This window comes from Sinohyriopsis cumingii, chromosome 6 (assembly GCF_028554795.1).
Source record: "Sinohyriopsis cumingii isolate HCF-2022 chromosome 6, ASM2855479v2, whole genome shotgun sequence".
NCBI lineage: Eukaryota > Metazoa > Mollusca > Bivalvia > Unionida > Unionidae > Sinohyriopsis > Sinohyriopsis cumingii.
Genome location: NC_142966.1, coordinates 23247632 through 23274904, shown reverse-complemented (window position 1 = coordinate 23274904; position 27273 = coordinate 23247632). Strand labels below are relative to the sequence as shown.

The 27273-nt window shown below is 36.5% G+C and overlaps 1 protein-coding gene across 2 annotated transcripts in view; it reads right to left on the bottom strand.

The window, feature by feature from the left end:
- Nucleotides 1-24675, bottom strand: part of LOC149796484 (isobutyryl-CoA dehydrogenase, mitochondrial-like) — a 73295-nt gene extending 48620 nt beyond the window's left edge. The window contains exons 1-2 of one of the 2 annotated variants that reach the window (XM_089961198.1): nt 24554-24675; nt 12883-12983 (exon numbers count right to left, since the gene is read on the bottom strand). In XM_089961198.1, the coding sequence (XP_089817324.1) occupies nt 12883-12983; nt 24554-24674 (222 nt within the window). In that variant the 5' untranslated portion in view covers nt 24675. The remainder of the gene's footprint in view (nt 1-12882; nt 12984-24553) is intronic. The other variant, XM_089961199.1, reaches the window with a different exon arrangement.
- Nucleotides 24676-27273: the final 2598 nt, after the last annotated feature.

Sequence of the window (27273 nt, the reverse complement as noted above, 5' to 3'; positions counted from 1 at the left end):
TTAGTCAGTTTACTCGCCAATCGGAGATGGTATTAAAATCTATTGCTGATATCGCCGATATTATAGCGAAGTTACCCCTGAAGGCCAATATCGCGGATGTGGAAAAATCCGACAAAGAGTTATCAGCAACGTTGCTTCTGAAGGCCGATAAAGCATTACACGACGATCTTCAGGACAGAATGACAAAAAGACTTAACAAGCTAAATAACGACCTTAAAAAACTTGACGATGCCTTAGCTAAATTTAGCAAAAAATTTGACGAGAACATAAAAACATCCAGCGATACTTCCTCCGCCGCAAACGAACTAGCAAAGAAAAAAGCCGATCAAGCATCGCATGACGATCTCAGCGAGAGAATAAGAAAAATCAACGAGGATATCACTGAAATTCTCGCCGATATTACCAAAATAAATACCGCGATGGGTCAGAAAATCGATAAAACATCAATCGACGATCTCAGCGAGAAAATAAAAAAAATCAACGAGGAAATTACTAATATTCTTGCCGAAATTAACAAAGTAAATATCTCGATGGGTCAGAAACCATCAATCGACGATCTCAATAAAAAAATCAACGAGGAAATTACTAAACTCAGCGATGTTGTTGTTCCCGAATTTACCAAGGGGGTTAAAACGATGCAAGAACAAATAGATGAGAAAATAAAATCCATCAACGATGAAATTAACGTGGTACGTGAATTGACGCGTCAAAAGTTAGATACATCAACGTACGACGTAGAATTTCGAGATTTAAACATGAAACTTATTGCTGCAACAGCAAAGATTGACCAACCCGTCGATAAAACTACTCACGACACTGACGTAAAACAATTAGGTAAGGAAATTGACGATATCAACACAAAAATATCGTCAATGAACCTTGGAAAATTAGGGCGTATTTTTGTACCAGAGGGAGCATTAACAAAAAATCTACAATACCGTGTGACATTTGTGGTAGAGACATATAAGGGTATATGGACACCTGGGATTGACCCATTTCTCTTTCAAGCGCCAATTATGGGTATGTATCGAATACATATTATCTCCAAGATAAAATTCAATGCAAAAAGCAATAATGCATATTTCGTTGAATATTATCCCGGTTTTCTTATTTTATCCTTAGATGAACAGCAAGGGACTTTCATCAGTCTGGAACCACCAGATAGAACCATAACAAAACCAACTCCCTTTTTTGCAATTTTCGAATATTTATCCGAAATACCCCCAAATTGGAATAACGAATTATACTTATAAATGACCGCATCTGATTACCGCTACAATCAGGCGCGATCATGGCAGGATTCGTTAAAAAAACTCCTCGACGATTATCAGATAAAAATAAAGAAATATCAACGAAGGTTAGTTACCATTGATGTTGCTGTTTACGCAGTATCTGCGGTAGTCGCTGGTGCAGGAATAATTTTATCCGTAGTGACAACAATCGCGCCAATTGTAGCAACAATAATAATCTCGTCAACAACAACAATTGCCGGTGTTTTAAATATCATCGCGAAAAAGATATCCTCGTGCACGAGTGAAAAGTTATCTTCGTACAAAAGTAAACTAACTAAGATCAATGACGCGTACTCAAAATTATCATCGTTACTTTCGGAGAGTCTTAATGACGGTATTATATCCGATCTAGAATTTTCTTCGATTATCAGTATCTACTCGGAGATTGAACAAATGAATATTAATAATGTCCGAGTTAGCCCAGATCGTGACAAACACGACGCCGCCGACAACAACGTTAATATCGTTAAGTTCAACGAAACCAGAATTTAGCATTAATTTTTCAACACCAATCAGCGTCAACGAAATTGCGTTAACACAATTGCGCGTCTACAATAGCTGGCCTAATGTTAGATCAAAATCATTCGGTAATTTGATGCCAAATAATTCACTTGTTTTTGCAAATAAAAATAAACCCGATGGAACACCTGATTGGATCGTCGTTGGTATACCAACGGGCAGTTATGAAATTGATCAGCTGAATAATGAGTTTATCACTAGAATATCAAATATAACCGGCGATGCTACTCCGGGAATAAAGATATCTTCACATGATCCAACGTTGTCATCAATGATAGAAGTGAAATCACCGTACGTGGTAGATATTTACCAATCATCGATTAGAAATATATTAGGTTGGCCCGAGGTCGCACCTCTGGTAGAACCAAAAAAATCGGATGTTATTATTCCAGGTTGGTATGATGAAACCCTTCCAGAACTACCGGAACCAAAAAAATCGGATTTTACAACCGACGAAGGATGGTACGAAAATACAAAACACAAACCTTTGATCCACAGCGCCATCAATCTCATGAATAACCACAAATTTAATCTAGTAATGTTCGCTTTCACTTTTATTAACGAAAGAATTCTCTCGTGGTTACCTCTTCCTAAAATTCCCCCAGATGTGAAAATCTTCGACGCTACCCACATTAACAGGATAATAGCCCCCATAGACGGTATCTTGGTAAGAAGAACACTAGACGAGTTTATTCAAGAACACGAATTACAATTAAATTTATTGCGAGGATCATTTCATGAATGCATACTAAATAAATCTGGTTCATGTAGCGAAATTATAAAACACGTGAAAATTTTAAATCAACTTGCGAATGATATTGAATATTATCATGATATGTTTATTCGGGCGATAGTCGACGATATATCAATTGCCGACTATGTTCTCCCTATTAGCAAATTCGAGTTGATCAAAAACTCAGGAGAAAAACAAAAATTCATGAGAGTATTTGAATTAACCGAGGAAACACTGCCAAATTTCAAATTTCCCAATTCTGATTTTGATGCGATGAGAAAATCCGTCACTGATACCATTGATGATTTATTTCCGAAATTACATGCCGCATGGACTAAAAAAGTACATTCAGAATTGATTCTTAAACACAATAACGATCCTGACAAAGGTGGACGGCATATCTCGCCGGGTATCGTTAATATAACGGATGTTATCGCGATTTATCTTCACGCGGATGTTGTCGAGGGTAGTTACAATGTTGATGCGTCAGAGTCAAATCAAGCCCATCAGGGATTTATCTTATATTCATTTTCACCTAGCGCATCTCCTGGTTATTTGATAATCAAGGAACCAATGAATCCATTTTACCTGCGATGTCATAATCGATTTTTGTCAAGAATAAATTTCAAATTAACGGATCAGAAAGGAAATTTACTTGATATACGAGGAGAAACTGTGAGTATCAATCTTCTGGTGAAATCGTGAGCGAGATTTTCCAAATCTGTATCCCAGGGAAAAATGGGCGAAAAAAATAAATAAAAACCAGGGGAATTTTCAAAATTAATCTTTTTTTTTGTTTTGCAGAAATTATTCAGGAATTGGATGATTCCCTAATTTTACTTTCATCGACAAGTTTTTTCAACTGCCTGACTCGCGAACTCGTAATTTTTCGTGATTCATAGGCGTTTGATAAAATCAATCTCGCATTCTCCACCAACATCGATAATTTAACAAAATCCTCGATGCGATCATCGCTGATTGTTGCAAGTGATTGGTATATTGCGATTTGGATCTTTTTTATTAATTTATACTCGGACGGCAGCGTATATTTGTATTCAAGTTTTCCTTGAACAATTGTCTCGAATTCCGATCGAATTTTATTTGTGTCCAACTCCGATGGAAGATTTATCTTTTTCTTCAGATCATCAATCGCTTCAATGATATCGTTTATGGTTTCCTCATTCATATTATATTAATTTTGTAATATTTAATTATTCCTCATCTTCGTCGTTTTCCGAATCTAATATTATTCGAGTATAGGAGAATTTGATCCACGAATCAAACTTATAGGAAAAAGTCGCTTTATGTTTTTTTTCTGCCACACGTCGTACCGAGATTGAATTAATTTTATAATATTTCGCAGCTGCATTCATCGACTCAAATACAAGCTCCTCACCTGTTTCTTGATTTATTGATTTGACGGCCCTGGCATATTTCGGATACCTACCGGAATTACCAAACTTTGAATTTTCACCCTGCGTCACAACTCGAAGGTTAGATAACTTGTTATTGAGTTTATTTCCATCAATGTGATCGATAACAAGTCCGATTTCTATTGGTCCCTTGTAACACTCGAATATGAATCTATGATTAAGATAACTCGTTTTTCTTCTTCTATTATTTTTACTGACGGTAAACATGAGATATCCCGAATTAATAACTTTACCAACAAGATTCTTCGTTTTTATGTTTCTGACATTACCATCTTCAGATGCCTCGTAACCCTCGATGGTAGGATGAGATCTATACTCATGTGAGATTTTCATTGCAGGAATCGCTGATTTCATTTCCATATATGATATTCTCTTTGTTTAAATCATAATTTGCTTTGAAACGATTAATATAATCTTCTTCACAAGATATCACTGACGAGGATCTTTTTTCATAATATCTCCGTAACTCACGATATTTTTTCCCTCCACAGGAGAAACATAATCGAGTCTTTCCTCGAATGCCAACTTGGCAAACTAAACATCGCTGTGGTCCCTTGTTACCTCGTCGAATTGCGTATATGTGAGCTCCACAATATTCACCTCTGCAGGATTTATCACATGATTTTGTTGATCCGACTGTTATCCATTTGCATTGCATATTATAATTTAGATATTTGTCTAAAATATAATAATGGATACATTTGATCTTGATGAGGCAGAATATATCATTCCTGAGGTAGATCGAGCCAAGAAGGAATTCTTCGATGATGGAGCGATTCATGTTTGGTCGACATGGAAAACTAACTCTGTTGATGCTACGATGAATCTAGAGCGAGCGAAAAAGATAATCGAGCATATAAAAAACTCACATAAAGAAGAGCGATTTATTTTCGGAATAAAATTTATTGCACAAATGCCTGACGACACTTGGATCATTCGCGATAAACGAGATCCTGTGCGCGGCGGTAAGAAAAATGTTGTTTTTGATAAAAATTCGAAGCCGGGATTGTTATTGGGAATTGACGGTCCTTATTATGCTAGAGCTTATCCTTCTAGCGCTGTTGTTTATGGAATTTATCGGCTGAATAATAATCCGGATATGAAAAATCTACCTGCGATGAAGGAATCTCCGAAAATAAATTGCGTTGCTGAGCGCGTTATCGAGCACATGAAAAACGCACGACGAGGATCTGGTCTGACTCAATTGAGATTGGATAAAATTAACACGTGGGCAAAGACAGTTGTTGATGGTGCATCGATTGACGATGTTGCTGCGTTAAGTAAGAAACTTAAATTTCCTATCACGGTTAAAACACTATCGGGAGAAATATTATATTCATCGCCGTATAGTTCTCGAGGAACACCAAACGAAATTGTTGATCATAATTCGCACGCATGGGCACAGTCGGTTATGATATTTCCACGAGATCGTTCTGTTAAATTTTATCCCGTTGATGGCGCAAAAGACAATTCCGATGCCATGTTCAGGTGTATCAAAATATTAGCCGCGTCTGATCCAATATCGGTCTGGTTATTTTCTAGCGAAGAAAAATACGATCAGTTTATCCTGCCGCGGGGAGATATTTACCGAGATGAAATATTACACGAATCGATGAAAAATATCGCGGAGAAATATTCATCAAACCCTGATCAGTTACTGACAAACTGCTTTACTGTCTCGTCTGTTGCCGCTCACGCTGCTAGAGAAAGAAATTCGTGGAAACCTACAAGGAACGAGTTTCTCAATGATATTCAACTTAGTTGTATCGAATACGGCCATGGAGGATTGTGGAATACCAAGTATTATTTCGAGGATATGATCTCCGTTGATATGAGCGCATGCTACCCTGGAAGTTTCCTCGGATATGGCGATTGTGCGGATTACTTTGCTAAATTTGGCCATCCTACCAGCGAGATGACGAGAGTTGCGATTAACGGACCGTTACCTGATTTTGTTATGACAGGATTCGCTCATGTTACTTCATTCGAGTTTGCTGAAAACTTACATAAGATTTGCTATATTTGGATTGGTCGGCATTTATCTCAGCGAAGATGGGTCCCTACGGTGTTGTTAAGATTTATGCTGGATTCGTCGATGTTAATATCATTGACGGTGAGCGAGGCGATTATATCCTATAGGAAACAAACCGAAGTGTGGTTGCCCACGGATTGTGAAAATGCGAAAGATATTGGAAGAAAAATAATTGGTAAATTTACTCAGGGAGGATCAGTTGATCATAAACATCGCCACGCTAGATTATTTATCAATGATGCCGAGATGGATTTTATTATTGCCGATACGGTGTCGCGTGGAATATTCTGCAGCAGAGAAAATATTATCATTGATGGAACGAAGTTAGGTACCGTGATTAGTTATCTTGACGGAGAGTCAGCGCAGTATACGCATTTAAGGTCGTCAATGCTCGCTTACGTCAGTATAAATTTGTTATCGATGATAAATAAATTTTCTGATATCGCGGTAAGGGTTGCGACGGACTCGTTTTATATCGATAAGAAATATCAGTGTAGATTGGAAAATTTAATCACTGATGGGTCTTGGGGAACTTGGAGAATAAAAAACGAAGATATTCTAGATTATTGCGAGGACGCGGATGTGGAAGATTGTGATAAATTTCATAAGGATAAATGCGATGAAGTATCAACGGCCGCATCCGCATTCGATCCGATTTCACGAAATAAATTTGTATACATGAACGGTCCTGGTGGTAGTGGTAAAACAACAAGAGCGATAAATTTATTTTCAAAATCCGATATGGTTGTGTTGACTCCAACTCATAGATTAGCGCGAGAAATAAGACAACGCGGCGTTAATTCTTGTACGTATCACAGTTATTTCAAGTACAGCGGTGGATTATGGGATTCGGCTCGCATGGGAAACAAATATATCAACAAAATCATAATATTTGATGAAATTTGCACGGTAAATTTAGTTGTGTTAAAATCATTCCTGGGTTGGCTGGAAGGAAAAAATACCGCTGTGGTAATGTGCGGAGATCACGGTCAACCCGATCCTATTGATGGTGAATCTCCTCATGAATGGCTCAGAAACTTCGTTGACTATTACGAGGAAATCGACGCTGATTATAGATCTGATGATATTTTACTGACCGAGTTTAAGAAAATAATTCGATTACAACCGAATAAGTTTCAATGCGATGTAATGAGAAAAATAATTGACGAGACTCCGATGGATATTTTTCTAAATTTGTGGCGTCCAGATCATCTGATTGTTGCTAGCAGAAAAATTATTCGCGATGCTATTCAGGAAATGTTATTCAAGCTTCATTGTGAGAAATTTCCAACATTGCAGGTACCGTTGTGTTATAGGCCCGCTGATACCAGGAAACAAAATATTAATGTTACTTTGCCATGCGGAGAAGAAAAAATATTAGTTTTGAATGATATTATTTTCGTTGATATTAATCTTGTCAATGATGCGATAAACGCAGAAAGATCTCCATGGAAACTCGGATACGCAACAACGATACATTCATCACAGGGATTGACCGTAGATGGCCAAGTTTGGATCGTCGATGATAGAATTTCCTGGTCAAATTTAGTTTATCTAGCCGTGTCTCGAGTAAGAAAATTATCTCAGGTAGAATTAAATTTCACATTAACGACGATGGCGGTAATTGAGTATCCTTTGGTATTATTTGTAATTCCTCCTTGGTAAATCCTCGTTGTGGTGCTAGTGAATCTAAGAAATAAATTGCTGGTCTTCCTGACGATCTTGTTACAGCTGATATTTTATGTGTAGTAACGCTCCAAGTTGGATCAGTTGCTCTTTTTCTTCCTCCCTCGGCTTCTCCTTCCTTGTATAAATATCTAACCGTGACACTACCTAGCACAGGTGGAATTATGGAACTTCGCTTCAGTGGTATATTTGTTTTTGTGATTGCAATTGCGGGCTTCATTGCTATTATTCGAGTTACTTCGTTATTTAGTGCATTAATCACGTGAGGCAATCTTGTTACCCAATCATGAGATCGTTTATCTTGAATAAATTCTCTCGCGTACTGATATCCGAATAATCTTTCTGCAAGAGTTTTATTGAATCTCTCAACGATAGCTTGATTGTGATGAACACCAACTATACCACGTCGGATTTTAACATTATTCTTCTTCATCAATGAATTAACCGCACCGAGGAATTCTCGTCCTGGATCAATCTGAAGAAGTTTCGGCCATGTTAACGGAGATCGCGAGTAAATTTTCTCAAATGCCTTTGAAACTTCTGTTGCTGTTTTATTTGATAATGGTTCTGCTTCCTTGTACCTACTTGCAATATCAACAACCGTCAGAACATATTTGTATGTAACTCCGTCAACGGTATCGTGAGGAAGAAACATTAAATCAGCCTGATGAACTTCATTAGGGACACTGACGGAAAAACTCGCATACGGTATTTTTTTAGGTGGAGGAAGATAAATTTGCCAGGCCGCCTGCCTCGATAGCCACGATTCAGCGGTGGATTGTTTTACTTTTGCTGCCTTAGCAAGTTTAGCAATTGCTGATTTTCCTCGCCAGAATCCTCGCGGAGAATAATATATCTGCTCCATTATAATTTACCAGCACCGAGAACTAATTTACCTTTCATCGCACCTTTTATCAACCAAGTTGCCAATTTCTCTTTGAAATTTTTATCAGGAATTGCGTCTATTGCATGAATTAGTCTGATATCAGCGAGATGTCTTTGTTGTAAATCCCCGCTACGATACGCAAGATCATGGTAGTAGCATGCGTTATCAATGGCGTTTACTGGTTCTTCACCAGGATTTGGTTGATCATTATCGTTGAGTCTCATATCTAGCCTTGTACCAGGTCCGCAGTAATTATATCCTGGCAAATGCTTCTCTCCGGGATATTTCGCCCAAGGAGCTCCAGGTAGATTTGTTAAGGAGGTTGTGATGTCTCCTCCGGTTCTTCTATTTTTTTTTTTACAAATCTAAATTTGATTGTCTTGCAAACTGCGCATTCGCCCTTGATTGCATTCCTATTGTTGCGTGTAACGACTTCGATTGGATTTATCGTAGCAGTGCGCGTGCGACACTTAACACAATATAGATCCATGTATTTTATTAACATGAATGTAATTGATTTTTCAGCCACGAAGAAACGCGAGCAAATAAAACACACCGCGGCGTTACCAAATTCGATAAGAATGATAATCATTGGACCGTCAGGATCTGGAAAAACGCAGTTGTTATTAAATTTGATAATGCGATGGTTGAAATGGGACAAATTGTATTTGGTTGCGCCATCCGTTGACGATCAGCGATGTTATCAAGTACTAAAAGAATTTAGCGATAATACTGACGAAGGCACGATAGAATTCATCACGGATATCAATGAAGCTCCATCGGTGGAAAATTTAGATGGTGATGTTAATAATCTTGTTGTTTTCGATGATGTAATGCTGGATAAGCAAACTAATCCGGCTAGGATATTTTCGCGTGGCCGACACAAGAACACCGATGTGATTTACGTGACACAGCGATATACACAAATTCCAAAGGTTATTAGAGACAATTGTAATATTTTATCGGTATTTAATGGCGTCGATACTCACACGCTGAGAAATATTCATCAGACTTGGTGTAACGGCGATATGGATATAAATAAATTTAAAAATTTCTTTAGTCACGCTCAGGCAACACCGCACGGTTTTATCACGATTAATCTTCATGATCCGCGTAGTAGGTATCGAGTCGGTGTTGATCAAATTTATTCATAAAATTGCAATCCCAATCTTGCATTGCACACATTCGACGAGAATTATTTTCCCACCCCCCCCCCCCGAAAAGTTGTATTTTTTCCTTGTCCAGAATCATATAATTTGCACACAAAAAATGCACTCTGTGCCGAATTTACGCAAATTGTTTTTCGTAGAAAGGTTTATTTTTGAAATCTGAGGCTTCTACGGAGAAAGTTCTCGTAGGAAGGTTTATTTTGCTGGAACCGTCTGGTCTGTACGACTTCCCTGCTGCTTGGTTATGCATACTGACGCAATGCTGTTTCATTTCTCTCTCTGTCTCTCTTATACACACACAAATGCATTATAAAAAAAACAATTTTTTTTTCAGTTCTTTTACTGTTAATTACAATCTGATAATGAGGTCACTGTTGCCGTAAGAGCACAAGTTGCACTTAATAAATTTTCCAGAGTTCCTGCAAGAAATTTAGAAAAATATTTCCGACCAAACACTAAAAATTTCCAGACCTAAACATGGTACAATTTTGACCTAATGAGGCTAAAATACTTAAAATTGCAAGTAAAATGTGCAAAGATGAAAAAATAAAATTTAAGCTAAAAGATTTTATTTACCTTAGCGAAATCTTTCAATCTGTTGTTTACAGTCCACAATAATATATATATATACATGTATATACAAAAATTATAGTTCCAATATATGTAACACATGATGCTTTAGTCTTAAGTTAGGAAGGCCCTATCCAGTCTTTAAAGTCATCAGTTTCTTCCCACAGAGGGTTATAAACACAATGTCCAGGCATTATTTAAAATATCAGGTCCACACAGGCACACAAAAAAATAAGTCCAAGAATGTCAAATCAAATAAAATCCAATGAAATTAAAACAAATACTCAACAGCACAACACAAAACTTAAATTAATGAAATAATCAATGAAATGGAAAATGTACATGAATCCTCAATGAGTCAGCAAACACCAGGCAAGATGACGTGGCCTTCTCCTGCAAATTTATGATGTTTCTGGTACAATCACATTTTAAGATTTTTTCCAGATTTTTGGTCATTTTAAAACTTTTCCAGACCTTATCAAGGCCTGGAAAAGAATCTTCAAATTCAAGACTTTATCCAGAATTCTAGACCTGCACAGGAACCCTGATGTTCAGACCAAATGAACATTTTACTAACATAACAAGCCGCAAGAGCTAGCAAGTGTTCTCTAAATGCAGGTGAGCTTAAACACTGTGACATTATCATTTCAGCCATCTCTATCTCTCACTAATAAAACAAAAGTCATTTTGAATACTTTCATTTTTATTGTAATCAAATTCTTGAGCTGAGAGCAGAATGAGATAAAATTTGTACATTTATTATGTTAGTACCATTAGGTTGTCGAGTATCGTGTGTTCCATAGATCTTATTCAGGTATAATTCCTTTATTGTTTGTGCACAGTCAGTACACGAAAATGATGCCACTCTGGTGTTCTGGTGATTATAACACCCACCTTGGAGGCGGGTGGTCGTGGGTTCGATCCCTGGATCAGTCATATCAAAGACTTACAAAAATGGTACAAACAGCTTCCTCGCTTGGTGCTCAGCATTAAGAGGTTAGTGTTAGGACTGGTCGGCCTGGGTGGGACATCATGCTACATGTCTGAGGCATGATGCCTCAGTGCTAGACATCACTATAAACTGCCACACTGCAGATATCATAGTGAAATGACTGAAAAATTGTTAAAGCTATGTTATAAATTCAAATCACACACACACACACACACACACACAAGAAAATGATATTGTGTTTAAATATAATTTTTCATACTCTGAAATTAATAATCATTTTTTTCATGTACGAAAAATTTAAAGAAATATGGTACCTAATATATTATTAAAAAACAGACAACTTACAGTACAGGCTGGAGTTTCCCCCAGTCATCAAATTAATGAAACTGAAACATAGTTTTGGACTGCTGCTACATGTTAACTGGTGAGGAAGCTTAGACACCAGTTTCATCATGTGCAGTTGCTGTGAAAGCAATGCCATAAGTCAATAAAGTGATATGCCAACTCTCCTTCTGGTGCTTTTGTGGGTTACTAACTGATGCTGCATAAAACAAAAACAAATTAAAGCACCCCTCTTTCTGCTTCACAGATGTTATCCTATATTTTAATGTTCTTGTTCAAAACAAATTAATAACTATGTTTGCTTGCTGGTATATGATTCTGCTTGCTGGTGTTGGGTTCTGCGACTTTCTAATTTTGGATGACATTAAGTAGTGTGATCTTTTAAGACATGCTGAAGTAGAAACTTTTATCTTTAACCAAACCACTAAAATCAAACATTTTATGCGGTGCATATAAATACCATACCTATTTACTTTATAAGTGAACTTTGAATCAAAGTTGTTTATTGTGCATGGATTAAGTTGATGACTGACAGTGATGATAGTGGAATGGGATTACGCTATTGTCGTTATGTTTATTTGTGACATTGTCCATTATCAATGCAACTCATGTAAAAGTCAGAAACTCATTCATTTAATTTTCTTTCCTTAAAGAACTGTTTAAAGTAATTTTCCCTACTTGATGCAAATAATAAACCATGCATTTATGAGATTGGTACATTAGCATTTGTACCAGCAAAATCTGGCCAGGTACCGAGTTTTTCCATCAGGTCCATTACAAAGTACCAGTAGTTGTACAACACTAGAAGAATCTCTGCTACACAGTGAAAGGTCAAATACAGTCCAAACCTAGCCAGACCATCCATTCAGAAGGAACAGTGATAACAAGATTTTCAAGTTCACTGCCATGATGGCTATATTTTATAACCAAGGATCATTATTTTCATTTTATACCAGCTACTGCTGACCTCAAAACTGAGTGCCAAGTTTAATGACCTGCTTCCAATTAGATAAGGAGCAGAGATAACAAAGAAATACTGACCCATGAAGCACAATGTTTCCCTTTATGCACATTTTTGCATCAGTGACACACATCAGAAAATCTGCCACACTTTTGTTGTCATCTGTTGTTTTGATGTAATCTGAGCTCCAGTTCTAACACCAATTGTGTTTTTTGACCCAATCGTACACCTCTAGGCGAAACGCTGCATTTTTATCAATGACCACTAATAGTCATATGAAAGAAGGATGATAAAATGTTAGCCCCACCTCTTGGTCCCATTTTGCCATGTTTGGATACATCTCATTTCTGGCAAAATCAATTGCCACCTTCTGAATTTGCTTCTGCTCATCACTCAGTCCCAGAGTGGCTGTAATGAAATGAGAAAAGTGACAACTTGGATATCCTGCTCCCAACTATAGTTTGTTCTTTCTATAACTAGTTTATCCTAGCTACAGGTGATGATCAATTTACAACAAAGATGCATTCCTAAGGTTATGGAATAAATCAAAAGTAGTTTCATAGCATATGGCACCAGTGATGGTGTAAAACTGCGCAAATTTAATGTTATTTCTTAGCATAAACAGAATTAAGATGAAAGTGCATAAATCAAATTGGCATGTAGCAAGCATCACTGGTGTGTGCTGTACTGATGAAAATCTTGTACATGTATATGTCTGATTTATCCAGTGTGTGCTGTACTGATGTAAATCTTGTACATGTATATGTCTGATTTATCCAGTGTGTGCTGTACTGATGAAAATCTTGTATATGTATTTGTCTGATGTATCCAGGATCTGCTGTACTGATGTCAATCTTGTACATGTGTATGTCTGATTTATCCAGTGTGTGCTGTACTGATGAAAATCTTGTACATGTATATGTCTGATGTATCCAGGATCTGCTGTACTGATGTCAATCTTGTACATGTATATGTCTGATTTATCCAGTGTGTGCTGTACTGATGTCAATCTTGTACATGTATATGTTTGATTTATCCAGGATGTGCTGTACTGATGTCAATCTTGTACATGTATATGTCTAATTTATCCAGGATGTTCATCATGAGGACAAATTCATGCTCATGCATGTTATAAGTCGGGGGGGGGGGGGGATTTTCAATGTTCAAGGTTACAATTTGTATGTGTCAACAGTATCTGTGAAAAACTCTTAACAGTATATTTCATTGATTGAATCAATTATCCAATCATGTGTGGGATAAATAATGTTTAATGAATCAAGACACCTCTTGCAGTTTCTTTGTTACTGGCACAAATGCAGCAATTGTGGCATGATAATGGTACTTGGCCAGAATTCAAAGGAAGCCAGGAAAGTTGAAATCGTTCGAAAGGTTGAAATATATCTTGAAGGAAACAAAACTATCTAAACACTTTATTAAATATTAGTATATTTTCATTCATTTCGTTAAAGAAACAGACTACAACTTAATTCAATTTCACCACTCCTGGCTTCCATCTCATTCCAGCCAAATGAATTGAAGGTCAACAGAACTTGAAAACACTTTTTTGTGCTTCTGTCAGAATGTGAATTTATTTGAAAAAGGACAAAAAGTAAAGTAAATCCAACTGAAGCAATATGACTTTTGTTAGTAGAAAAGTATCAATATGGGCTGCCATGTGTGTGAAATATTCCTCAAAATTTTGCGTCTCATTTCAATGTTAGTCAAACTCAGAACACCCTATACTATGCCATTATTTAGGCAGTTGGATGAGACCTAATGAAAGACCCCCACAAATATCAGGGGAGGTGTCTAATATTGCAAGACTACTTAGTCTGAATATACCTCCCCACTTTTTTGTACCCCTAATGATATAAAAACCAAACAGAACAAATGTGATGAAAGATGCATAGAACTCAGTTCATTTATTAATTTATAATTTCAAACTTGATTATTACCAGGTGGGACCCTAACACCGTTATCATCTGTGCATTTCATTCCAAATGTAAGTTATCAGTGTAATAAATGACCCTGTTCGCCAGTCATTTCCAGTTCGTGGACAAGTCATTTTCAGTGAAGGGGTGTTATCATGGTTACACATGTAAGTTCCAAATGTAAGTTATCAGTGTAATAAATGACCCTGTTCGCCAGTCATTTCCAGTTCGTGGACAAGTCATTTTCAGTGAAGGGGTGTTATCATGGTTACACATGTACATAGAAGTAAAATACTATGTCATCTGCTTCCAATATTTACAATGTCAAATCAAGCAAAGGAACAAAATGGCAATTACAAATTTGCCTTTCATGTGGATTTAACAAGTGGTTTAATTTCTATTTACATGTGTGCAAAGGGATATAACTCTAAACTCTCAGCATTATGGTAATTTACAGAATTATCTGGTACATACTGAATAGGATGAACTACGTCACAATGTTGCCTGAGGAAATCAACTCACCCTGTGTACATAACATGGTGCAGAGAATGCCACTGTTAGGGCCACTCTGGTCACATTCAAGAGAGAAATCATAATTCGTTGCAATGTGAAGGTAGTCGAGGTATGCCAAAGTATGTTTATGTAGATTCATCTGGCAGATATGTTTCTTGAACGAAAAGAAACGTTGCCTTATAGTTCCAATAGGCATAATATATTTTTATTCATTTCGTTAAAGAATAATATTTCAACTTAACCCAATCTCGGCATTCCCGGCTTTCATCGCTTTCCAGTCAACTGAAATGTAGGCCAAGGAAACTTGAAAACAGGTCCATTTCTTTCGTGAGAATTTGAATTTATAAGAGAAAAGACATCAGACTAAGTAATATCTGACTAAAACATTATTACTTTACCTTGTAGAAAAGCGTCCTTATTTTAGTTGCCAGTTGTGTGAGATATTCCTGAAAATTTGACTTTCATTACGATGTTAGTCAACATCAAAACACACTACACAGCACTGTTAGTTAGGAAATTAGTCCAACAATATAAGACATAGCAAATATTGTTTTTGTTTTAGTGATATGTCTTACCATCCAAATAATGGCCTTGTATAGCGTGTTCCGATGTCACTGACATTGGAATGAGTAATCAAAGTTTCAGAAACATCTCACATCACACACTTGGCAGCCATTAGCAACACTTTACCACTAATTTATGTGTAATTAATATACTTACTGTGCTGTCTTTATCCTGGCGGAATGAAAATATGATACTAGCAAATGGACGCATTTTCTCATTCCATTGACACACATCTGAATTGTTACAACGCGATGGTAGCCGAGGTATGCCGAAGTAAGTTCAAGTAGGTTCATGTTGGAGATATGTTTCTTGAACGAAAAGAACCGTTGCTTACAGTTCTAATAGGCATAATATATTTCTATTCGTTTCGTTAAAGAATAATATTACATGTAGGACTACAGTGAGTCTACATTCTGGCAGATACCTTGTTTTCATGATCAAACTTTAAAAATTTGCTAACAATTTAAAGAATATTTTAAAAAGGGTTTCAGATTTGGCCTTCTCAAGACATGCACTTTCTAAATACATATGATTTATAAGTGGTCTAACTATAGTCCATACTGTAGTCCTACAATGTAAGACATAGCACATGTTGTTTTTGTTTTAATTCTATATCTTGCTATCCAAATAATGACCTTGCATAGCGTGTTCAGATGTCGTTGACATCGCAATGAGTAATCAAACTTTCAGGAACATCTCACACACTTGGCAGCCTATATCGACACTCTTCCACTAATTTATGTGTAATTAATATACTTACTGTGCTGTCTTTATCCTGGCGGAATGAAAATATGATACTAGCAAATGGACGCATTTTCTCATTCCATTGACACACATCTGAATTTGTTGCAATGCGACGGTAGTTGAGGTATGCCGAAGTAAGTTCATGTTGGGGATATGTTTCTTGAATGAAAAGAACTGTTGCTTACAGTTCTGATAGGCATAATATATTTTTATTCATTTAGTTAAAGAATAATATTTCAACTTAACCCGATTTTGGCATTCCGGCTTTCATCTCTTTCCAGGCAACTGAAATGTAGGCCAACAAAACTTGAAAATAGGTCCATTTCTTTTGTGAGAATTTGAATTTATTAGAGAAAAGACATAAGAAAGCAAAGTCTGACTAAATCATTATGACTTTACTTTGAAGAAAAGCGTAATATTAGTTGTCAGTTGTGTGAAATATTTCTTAAAATTTGACTTCATAACGATTCTGGTCGACATCAAAACACGCTACACAGTGCCGTTAGTTAGGCTGTAAGACCTTGACGCCCACAACATAAATATCAGTAGCTATGCGCAAGCAAGCGTGAGATAACTCTAATATGCTTTTGAAAATTAACATTAGACCCGGAGATCAAAACAGGTCTTTTTTTGTACCATACCCTGTGACCACGTGAAAAAGTTTCCCACTGAATTCTGGGTATTTATGCAAAGCAGATACCCCAAATCTTGCGTATCTGGCTTCATTATCATTTTATAACATTTTAAAAGGTGAGCACAGTCTTCAATTCGCATTTGATCCTCTTAATCGGACACATACGCGCTCTGCACGTATATTTTTAAAAAAAGCAAAATTTTAAACGCTTTGTAAAATAATTTAAAAATTTTAAATGTTGCGCCTTGCCTGAAATTGAATTTTCAATTACGCGCGTAAGACATGTCATTCAAGGCGGAGCTGAGGCGGAAGATGCAATTACAACATGCCGGAAGTAGTATCCGAATATATTAACGCAGCACAAACGCAGCTAAGGATGCGCCGCAAATAGTGAATTTTGGTATCTCGTGTGATATATATATTTCGTGGCGAACACTAACCAAACGTTGAAGAAAATAACCAAGTCCATTTGTTTTAATTTTCAATGTAAGAAAATATTAATTTCATGTGAAAGATATATGGATTTATATGCCAATTTTTACAGTTTCAGTTAATGTGCAATATTTTGTTCTTTTTTAAAAATTTAAAAAGTTAATGCTAGTGGTTATACACTTAGTGTATGTGTACATAGTTTTTTCAGCATTGGAGACCACAAATCATTCCACATATTTTGGACTGTCAAGTGAGTTTAATATGCATTTGTTTTCAATCCATCCCCATAAGCTATTTCCCTTAATAGTTATTATTTAAGTTGCATTACTTTGGACTTGCATATTATTTCCATGGGTGACCCATGGGTGACCTCCATGTTAACATTCTTGAACCTTGATTCCTTGTATATTGTTTTCATTTATGGCAACATGAGGCTATTTTCATTGTGACATAATACTGAAGCCTAATTACTTTTTACATGTTTTGTTTTCATTGGTGACCAAAAAAGCCTGCTTTCACTGTGACATATATTAAATTTTGTGCACATGTGACATGCATTTTGCTTTGATTGGTGACCCCTTAAGCATAATGTCATTATGAGATTATTGAACTGAGCTTACTTTTGAATGCTATATTGGTTTCATTGGTGACCCCATCTACATATTTACATTGTGACATTATTCATGTTAGATTCTTTGTGACTTGTATATTGTTTGCACTTGTGATGCCATGAGGCTATTTTCATTTTGACATAACTGAAGTCTGCTTACTTATGGTTTATGTACATTTTTATAGGTGACCCCATGAGGTTATTTTCATTTTGACATAAATGAAGTCTGCTTACTTATGGTTTATGTACATTTTTATAGGTGACCCCATGAGGTTATTTTCATTTTGACATAAATGAAGTCTGCTTACTTATGGTTTATGTACATTTTTATAGGTGACCCCATGAGGTTATTTTCATTTTGACATAACTGAAGTCTGCTTACTTATGGTTTATGTACATTTTTATAGGTGACCCCATGAGGTTATTTTCATTTTGACATAACTGAAGTCTGCTTACTTATGGTTTATGTACATTTTTATAGGTGACCCCATGAGGTTATTTTCATTTTGACATAAATGAAGTCTGCTTACTTATGGTTTATGTACATTTTTATAGGTGACCCCATGAGGTTATTTTCATTTTGACATAACTGAAGTCTGCTTACTTATGGTTTATGTACATTTTTATAGGTGACCCCATGAGGTTATTTTCATTTTGACTGAATACTGATTATCTGTACATTTGACCATTGGTGACCACTGGTGACACCATAAGCTTGTTTTCATTGTGACAAATTATTCATGTTTCATTCCTTGTGACTTGTATATTATTTTCATTTGTGGCAACATGAGGCTATTTTTTCATTGTGACATAATACTGAAGTCTGCTTACTTATGACTTGTGTATATTATCACTGTTGGGCACAGGAGCCTATTTCCACTGTGACATTTTTCCAATTTGTGCTCACCTGACATGTATATTATTTGTATTGGTGATGCCATGAGCTTATTTTCACTGCAACATATTATTCATGTTTGATTCCTTGTGACTTGTATATTGTTTTATTTGTGGCTACACGGGGCTATTTTAACTTCGACATATAACTTAAGTCAGATTGTGTCTTGTGTATTTTTTCATTTGTGACCCAAGAGTTAATTTTCATTTTGAGATACTGCTTAAGTCTGGATAATCATGACTTCTGTTTTATTTTCATTGATGAAAGTAATCTTTGTTGGTGTGTTATACATATGTAACCTTTGTAAGGGAGAGGACCCTATGTAAAGTAATAATTTGATGTTCCAAGCCCAGACTTATTTTGTACAGGAAATAATGCCATGAATTGGTGCAGAAAAGAAATGGAAACAAGAAAAATAAAAAGAAAAAAAGCAAATAAAAATAAAAAAAAATGTTTTCCTTCTAATTTTTTATGTGTCAATGAACATGTTTTGTTAATGACACTGCCCTATTGAACATAAACCTATTCTGACTTTTGTATGACATTTCTCCAAGTCGCTTGGCATCCGTCCGTCTACGAGAGACGATGGCATAACTCCAAAGTACGCTTTTGCTTATCCTTCTTTTTAGCTCTCTTTTCAGCTTGCTTTATTCTTCTCTTTTCCTCTGCGTTTTGAACTCCCTGCCTGACAGCTAGACGCCAGCTGGAACGGTTGTTTGCACAGCTCTCCCAGTCGTTGACATTGATGTTTGCTGTCTTCATATCCTTCTTGCAAACATCTTTGTAGCGCAGATGTGGTCGTCCAGTTGGTCGTGCACCTTCTGCTAACTCCCCATATAACAGGTCCTTGGGAACGTGACCTGGGTCCATTCTCATGACATGGCCGAGCCAGCGAAGGCGCCTCTCGCTGAGTATGGAGAACATGCTGTTCATGTTGGCGCGTTCTAGAACCTCTGTGTTGGGTACTTTGTCCTGCCACTGGATGTGCAGAATGCGCCGCAGACATCTCAGGTGGAAGCTGTTGAGTTTCCTCTCGTGTCTTGCATAGGTGGTCCATGTTTCGCTGCTGTAGAGAAGTGAGCTGAGCACGCACGCTTGGTAGACACGCAGTTTGGTCTTCTCTGTGAGGTTGGGGTTGTTCCAGACCCTCTGGTTAAGTCTGGCCATCACTGCTGCTGCCTTGGCAATCCTGCCGCCCACCTCAGAATCAATGGACAGTGAGCTGGAGATGTTAGACCCGAGGTATGTGAAGTTCTCGACAACTTCCAAATTGTACCCATCGATGGAGACAGAGGGAGGGGAGTCTGCGTCCTGTGCCATGACATTTGTTTTCTTCAAACTGATGGTCAGTCCAAATTCCTTACATGCATGGGAGAGGCAGCATACCAGCTGCTGAAGTCCATCTTCCGTGTGTGATGTCAAGGCTGCATCGTCGGCAAAGAGCAATTCACGGATGAGTACCTCTGTGACTTTAGTCTTAGCACGGAGACGGGCGATGTTGAACAGCTTGCCGTCAGCCCTGGTATGGATGTACACTCCCTCGCTGCAGTCCTTGAATGCGTACTGGAGAAGCATGGAGAAGAAGATGGCAAAAAGCGTCGGTGCAAGGACACAGCCTTGTTTGACTCCGCTAACGACTGGGAATGCTTCAGATGTTGCGCCATTGAAGCACACTGTGCTGTGCATGTTCTCATGGAACGACATAATGACAGCAAGCAGACGTGGGGGGCAGCCGATCTTCTGCAGGAGTCTGAAGAGTCCACTCCGACTAACCATGTCAAACGCCTTCGTCAGGTCTATGAAGGCAATGTAGAGGGGCATCCGCTGCTCGCGACACTTCTCCTGCAGCTGACGTAGTGAGAAGATCATGTCTACAATTGACCTGCCGGCTCGAAATCCACACTGGGATTCTGGGTAGACGCGGGAGGCTAGGATCTGCAAGCGTGCCAAGGCAACACGGGCGAAGGCCTTTCCGACGATGCTGAGGAGGGAGATGCCCCGATAGTTGTTGCAGTCGCTACGGTCTCCTTTGTTTTTGTACAAAGTGACGATGTTGGCATCACGCATGTCCTGTGGGATGTATCCCTGTTCCCAGCAAAGGCAGAGGAGTGTGTGTAGGGGCTGGAGCAGTGCTGGTTTTCCGCTCTTGAGGACTTCAGGTGGAATGCCGTCGCTTCCAGGAGCCTTCCCACAGGCAAGGCAATCGATGGCTTTTCCGAGCTCTTCCAGGGTGGGCTGTGTGTCTAGCTCCTCCATGACAGGCAGGTCTGGAATGGCGTCCAGGGCAGTTCCAGTGACATTGTTTTGGGTTGCATATAGCTCAAGATAGTGCTCAACCCATCGCTGCAGTTGTTTCCCCTGGTCTGTGATGACTTCGCCCGTCTTGGACTTGAGGGGGGCGGTCTTGTAGCTGGGGGGGCCTGTCGCTTTTTTGATACCCTCATACATTCCTCTTGTATCCCCGGTGTCAGCAGCTGTCTGTATACTGTTGCAAAGGTTCAGCCAGTAGGTGTTGGCACAGCGGCGGGCGGTCTTCTGGGCATTATTCCTTGCAATCCTGAGGGCTTGTAGTGTTCTGGGGCTAGGTGCAGCCTTGTATGCCAGAAGGGCTTTCCTCTTTGCCTCAGTCACGGGCTCCATCTCCTCCCAGTTTGCCTCATACCAGTCGACATTCTTTCGCTCCCTCTTCCCGTAAGCTGTGATGGCTGATTTGTACACAGAGTCACGGATATGGGACCACTTGGAATCAATGGTGTCATCAGGTGTCACTGAAGGAAGCCCTTCTCCAAGTACAAGTATATAAATGTACTGATCATGATCTTTTGGCAATGGACACTACCATTATTAATTGTGCAGTGGAACAAGTTGAAATGTTTAAAATACTATTTAGGAACAGTCCAAAGTTTGCTATGATTGACAATTATGTTCCATTCATTTGGCCAGAAATATGTCTCCAGACAGCAAAAGAAGACGTTTTATATCATATACATGTTGTCATGACTATCTGTAATACTGTGCTTTGCTGTGTTAGGTTTTATTCATGTGTGAAACTCAAGGATATTAGTCAAATGTGTGCATTTTTCTTTGCATTGAACTTCTTACCATAAAGGAGCTATTACAATCCCAACATAGGATCAGCCCAGACTGGCTACTAGATATGTTATCCCATGAATACAGAGTTTAAGTGACATAGTTTTGATGATGTGTGTACATGTCAAGCTTAAGTGCTTACATATGGATGACTTGAAGAAGAATATAAATGCAAAATCCTATCTTTCATGTATAAATAATGTGATGTATATTAAAAACTGGAATATTTTACATGTGAATGTATGGAGTAGATTTTCAAGACACAGTGGTATTTTTAAAAAATTGTACATGTGACTATGAAGTAGATTTTCAAGACCTGTGTATTCCAAAATAGAATCTTGTACATGTGACTGTATGGAGTATATTTGCAAGACATGGGTATTCTAAAATGGAATATTGTACATGTAACATTTTGGTGTATATTTTCAAGACATAGGTATTCTAAATTGAATTATTGTACATGTGACTTTTTTGAGTACATTTTCAAGTAACTTCGGCTCAGACAGTTTGTAAGACAACAATAAGATTATGGAATATACAAAGTATGGAGTACATTCAAAAAAGTTTGGTTGGTAAAATTTGTGAGATGGAAGTAAGACTATGGAAGACAGATGACGGAACCATCTTAATTGTCGTAAGGAATGAAGTATTATATGAGAACAGAGATGACCTTTCCACAGATAATCACTGGATCCATGAACACTGTAATGGTAAAGTTTATTACCACTTTCTGGTATGTGTTGACATACATTCTGAGACAGTAAATACAGCTTTGGAATAATTGGACTGAGGATTATTAAAGCAATGCTCATATTCTTCAACTTTCCTTTAAAAGACTGAATCAAAGGAATAGTGTAATTCATATAAACAGAAGATGAAGACACTGTCAGCATATTAAGTTGGAACATAATTTTAGCACCAGCCTTCAGTGACATTCATGTTTGCTTTAAGGATAATGATGTGGAAAATACCGTACAACATTGAAAACAATATGGTGAGGACCTTACATTATTTCATACATTTTTATTAGAATTACAACCATGGTAAGGTGGGTGAGGTACATCAATAAGTCCCTTTAAACAGAATCTACACTTACTCCAAACAATCAAATTATTACAAGAGTGCAGTTCATGTAATTAGGGAAATACTTCATAAAAATGGTTTACACATACCACAACTGGTTACAACATAATTGTTACTTGCTCATGCTAGATTTAAGGTGCATAATATTTTCCCCTTTAACCAAGAAGAATATAGCAATTAATAAACCAGAAAAATAATAATCATATAGCAACCGGTGCAGATCTTGTAATCTTCATGCATTTATTTTTCATTATGTTCATCTTAGGTTTAATAATAATAGCTAACATCTTAGCTTTCTATGTTAGTGCTATTAATGTCACTTAACTGCCCAATTTTGACATGAAAAAAATTTTTTAAAAAATTATGCCATGTCTGATGATGCAGTGTACCAAAGTAACACTGCACAATAGACATTTCCGTCTCAGATCTGGCTCCTATTCAAAACTAGTCATCACACATCACTCTGTGATTATTTTTGAAAAATTACCAGGTTGCCTCAGAAACTTATATTTCGATAGTAAAAGAGTATTAAATTTATTACTAAGTTATGCATTCCTGAAGTTCTTAGAAAAAAGAAAAATTTCCAGTTGCTGACGTCATTCGTACTGACTCCAAAAAAAATTACATTTCAAAAGTATATCATCCTTTGGACCAAACTCACCACACAATATAACAATTTTCATAATTTTTCAGTCACGAGATGTGTAATTTTAAAAGAATTGACAGCCAGCTCAAGAGGTATGAGCGCCTATACTGCTAATTTAACGATTTTCAGCGTCAACCTACATACTTATAAATATGTCCTAACCCCTTCGTTACCTGAATGAAGTGTCATTAAGTATAGTCTCAATTTTTAATTTACTTTTCAGTATTTAGGAAAAAATTTATGTGCGATTAAAACACTGGATAGTAACACGAATTTGGCTTTTTTTATTTGCTTGGAATGTGCCTGTATTTTGGATAAATTCAAAGCGATGTGAATTCTAATGAACAATCAGAGCCAAATTACCCCAAATTACCGTACACATGAAAAATTTGAATACACGTTTTAAATGTCTTTTTTTATTTACATGTAAAACTGTAATAAAACTTTAACATTCATTTAGTTTAAGGTATTATAAGAAATGTTTCCATTTTTTACATTTTTGTAAATAACTCGTTGTTGAGGAGGAAACTCTTGATCTCCAAAAGTCGAAAATTTTGACAGCAGGTTATTTATAGATTTCAATTTTTGGAGAGCTCCAGGCGTAATATCTTAGGTTTTATGGGGGAAAAAAATATGAATATGTAATAATGAAATCATGATCAATCCAAATAAGTTAATATCGCACCTAGAAAATGCGTTTTTCTAAATACCTTGCGCATAGCTAATATCAACGTCGAGGTCTTACATGCAGGTCTAGTCCATACTGTACCCATTGTATTTTACTACGCCAAGAAAATGCGAATGTAAGAAAAATTAACATTGAAGGGAATTCTTACGATCAATACAGCTTCCATTTATCCAACTGTCACCTATAAATCTACACTGATTCGAAATGTATACATGAGATTTTAACAATTGTGCCGCAATGTTACCACATATTCTCAAGGTTGCCGCCATTTTTAATTCAATATTTTAACTTCTTTATTGAAGAGCTGTTTCACTTTTACGAAGTGTGGGGTACAACTTGCGAAAAGGACGCGTAAAGTACTTATCATATGCGAAAAACACTGAGCATGTTTCTGCAAACAATTTTAATCAATAGTTATATTTAATAAATGAAACTATTTTGTGTAGTAATTATATTTATATAGTATTTAACATATCTTTATTAATATAAAGTGTTAAAAATTTGTGCTTTTCGCGAATCTGGCCCTTTTCGCGAAAAGGACTTACCATTAGCGAAAAGAAATTAATTTCTGTATTAACTGAATAAGTGTTCTATAAAGATTTTTTTCTTCAATATTACAGCAATCTAAAAAAATTTGTATTACGAAGACAACATGAACTATGGGTTATTTTGTCGGCAGATTTTCCTGGAAACATTATAAATTATTCAGATAATGCTATAAAAGAAGAAGATTCATTAGTCTAACCATATAATCCGGGGGTTGGGGGGTTGGTCGGTGGATATGTAGTTGCCACATAGTAAATGGACTTTAAAGCCAAATTTAAAGTTTTTCTGGTCAAAGTTCATATGTATTTTAACCTGTATTTATATAGTCTTATTTGTCATCCTGATAAGTCCTGCATTTATTGGAAAGAAATTACATTTATCTTTTTTTAAGTATCTCGTACATGGAGAATTTTGATAGTAACTTATTGTTAATTATATATCAACATTATTACTTCTTAAAACAAAAGATCTACAATTAAAATGAAATTACATTTATTCTCATAAGTTGGATAAACGAAAAAAAAAATGCATATCAAGCGTAACTTTAAGTTTAATTTCTTCACTGTGACAAAATAAATAATTAGAGACATTTTGGAAATGAAGTAAATGTAAACAGTTCATAAGTATAAAGGTAAATGTTTGTCATATATGCATTTCTTTCACATTTTTCAGAGAGTAAAATGGTGATGGTTGTTAGTCTAAGAACTAGGTAGTGACGTATGAACATTGTGGGTTTTATTATATTGCTTTATGGATTTGTGCATTTGTTTTGTTCTTCCCTACCAATAAATTTTTGTCATCTTGTTTTATTTTATTTTTTTCTTTGATCAAGCGAAAGGCTTTCTCTTGAAAAAAAAGATGCTATTCATTCAGGCATGTCAATCACTGCACTTTGATCTTTTTAAAAGATGATAATTGTAATTTTGTATATAATTTATTACAGGAGTTTAAGATTGTAACAAAATTCGAACACTGGAATCATATTATAACAAAGCTTGTTATAACGGGGGGGGGGGGGGTATACCTAATTATACATGTACGTACACAAATACATTTCTTTATAAACATAGTTTTTCACTTTTCTTTATTGAGCATGAAACTTGACGTACTTGTAATTCTCTTTCCATCTGTCCCAAGCATGCCATTTTAAACCAAATTCAAGCCAAGATTTAAAGCAATACATATGCTATTGAAAATGAGTTAATACACAAATTAATTTCATTAGTGAAATGGAAATATTAATTGAAACTTAATAAAAACGTGCTGGGTCCATTTAGCAGACGTTACGGCCTTTTCGCGGAAATGACCTGTTTAGCGGAAGGAACCCACTTTAAACACTTTATGTTAAAAAAGGTATAAATTGCTATGTAAAACGAGTTATTAAACAAATTAATTTCGCTTGTGAAACCGAAATATCAATTGATATTGTAAGTGAAAACGTCATTTTCGAGGCGGTTATCCCTTTTAGCGAATTCCAGGATGGAATCTGCAGTTGGGTTCTCAATCATGTTGTAGACGTAATTGTTGAAAGCTTTTAAATTTGCTTTATCTAAACTGTTTTCACTGCAAGTACGTTTTGCTTAAGCAGGAGTTTTGCTTTTGCTAGGAATTAATTTTCCAGTTTTCTTTATAATCCAGGGCATCGACAAAACTGAAAACTCAGTATTCTTTATAATCAAGGGCACCGACGTAACTGATATACTCAATGTTGTTTATAATCTAGGGCATCGACATAACTGATCTAATCAATTTTGTTTATAATCCAGGGCATCGACATAACTGATATACTCAATGTTGTTTATAATCCAAGGCATGGACACAAATGAACTAATCAATTTTGTTTATAATCTGGGGCATCGACACAACTGATATACTCAATGTTGTTAATAATCCAGGGCATGGACACAAATGAACTAATCAATTTTGTTTATAATCTGGGGCATCGACGCAACTGATCTAATCAATGTTGTTTATAATCTAGGGCATCGAAACAACTGATCTAATAAATTATGTTTATAATCCAGGGCATTGACACAACTGATCTAATCAATGTTGTTTATAATCCAGGGCATCGACAGAACTGATATACTCAAAGGTTGTTTATAATCCAGGGCATCGAAACAACTGATCTAATCAATTTTGTTTATAATCCAGGGCATCGAAACAACTGATTTAATCAATTTTGTTTATAATCCAGGGCATCGAAACAACTGATCTAATCAATTTTGTTTATAATCCAGGGCATCGACACAATTGATATATTTAATTTTGTTTATAATCCAGGGCATCGACACAATTGATATATTTAATTTTGTTTATAAT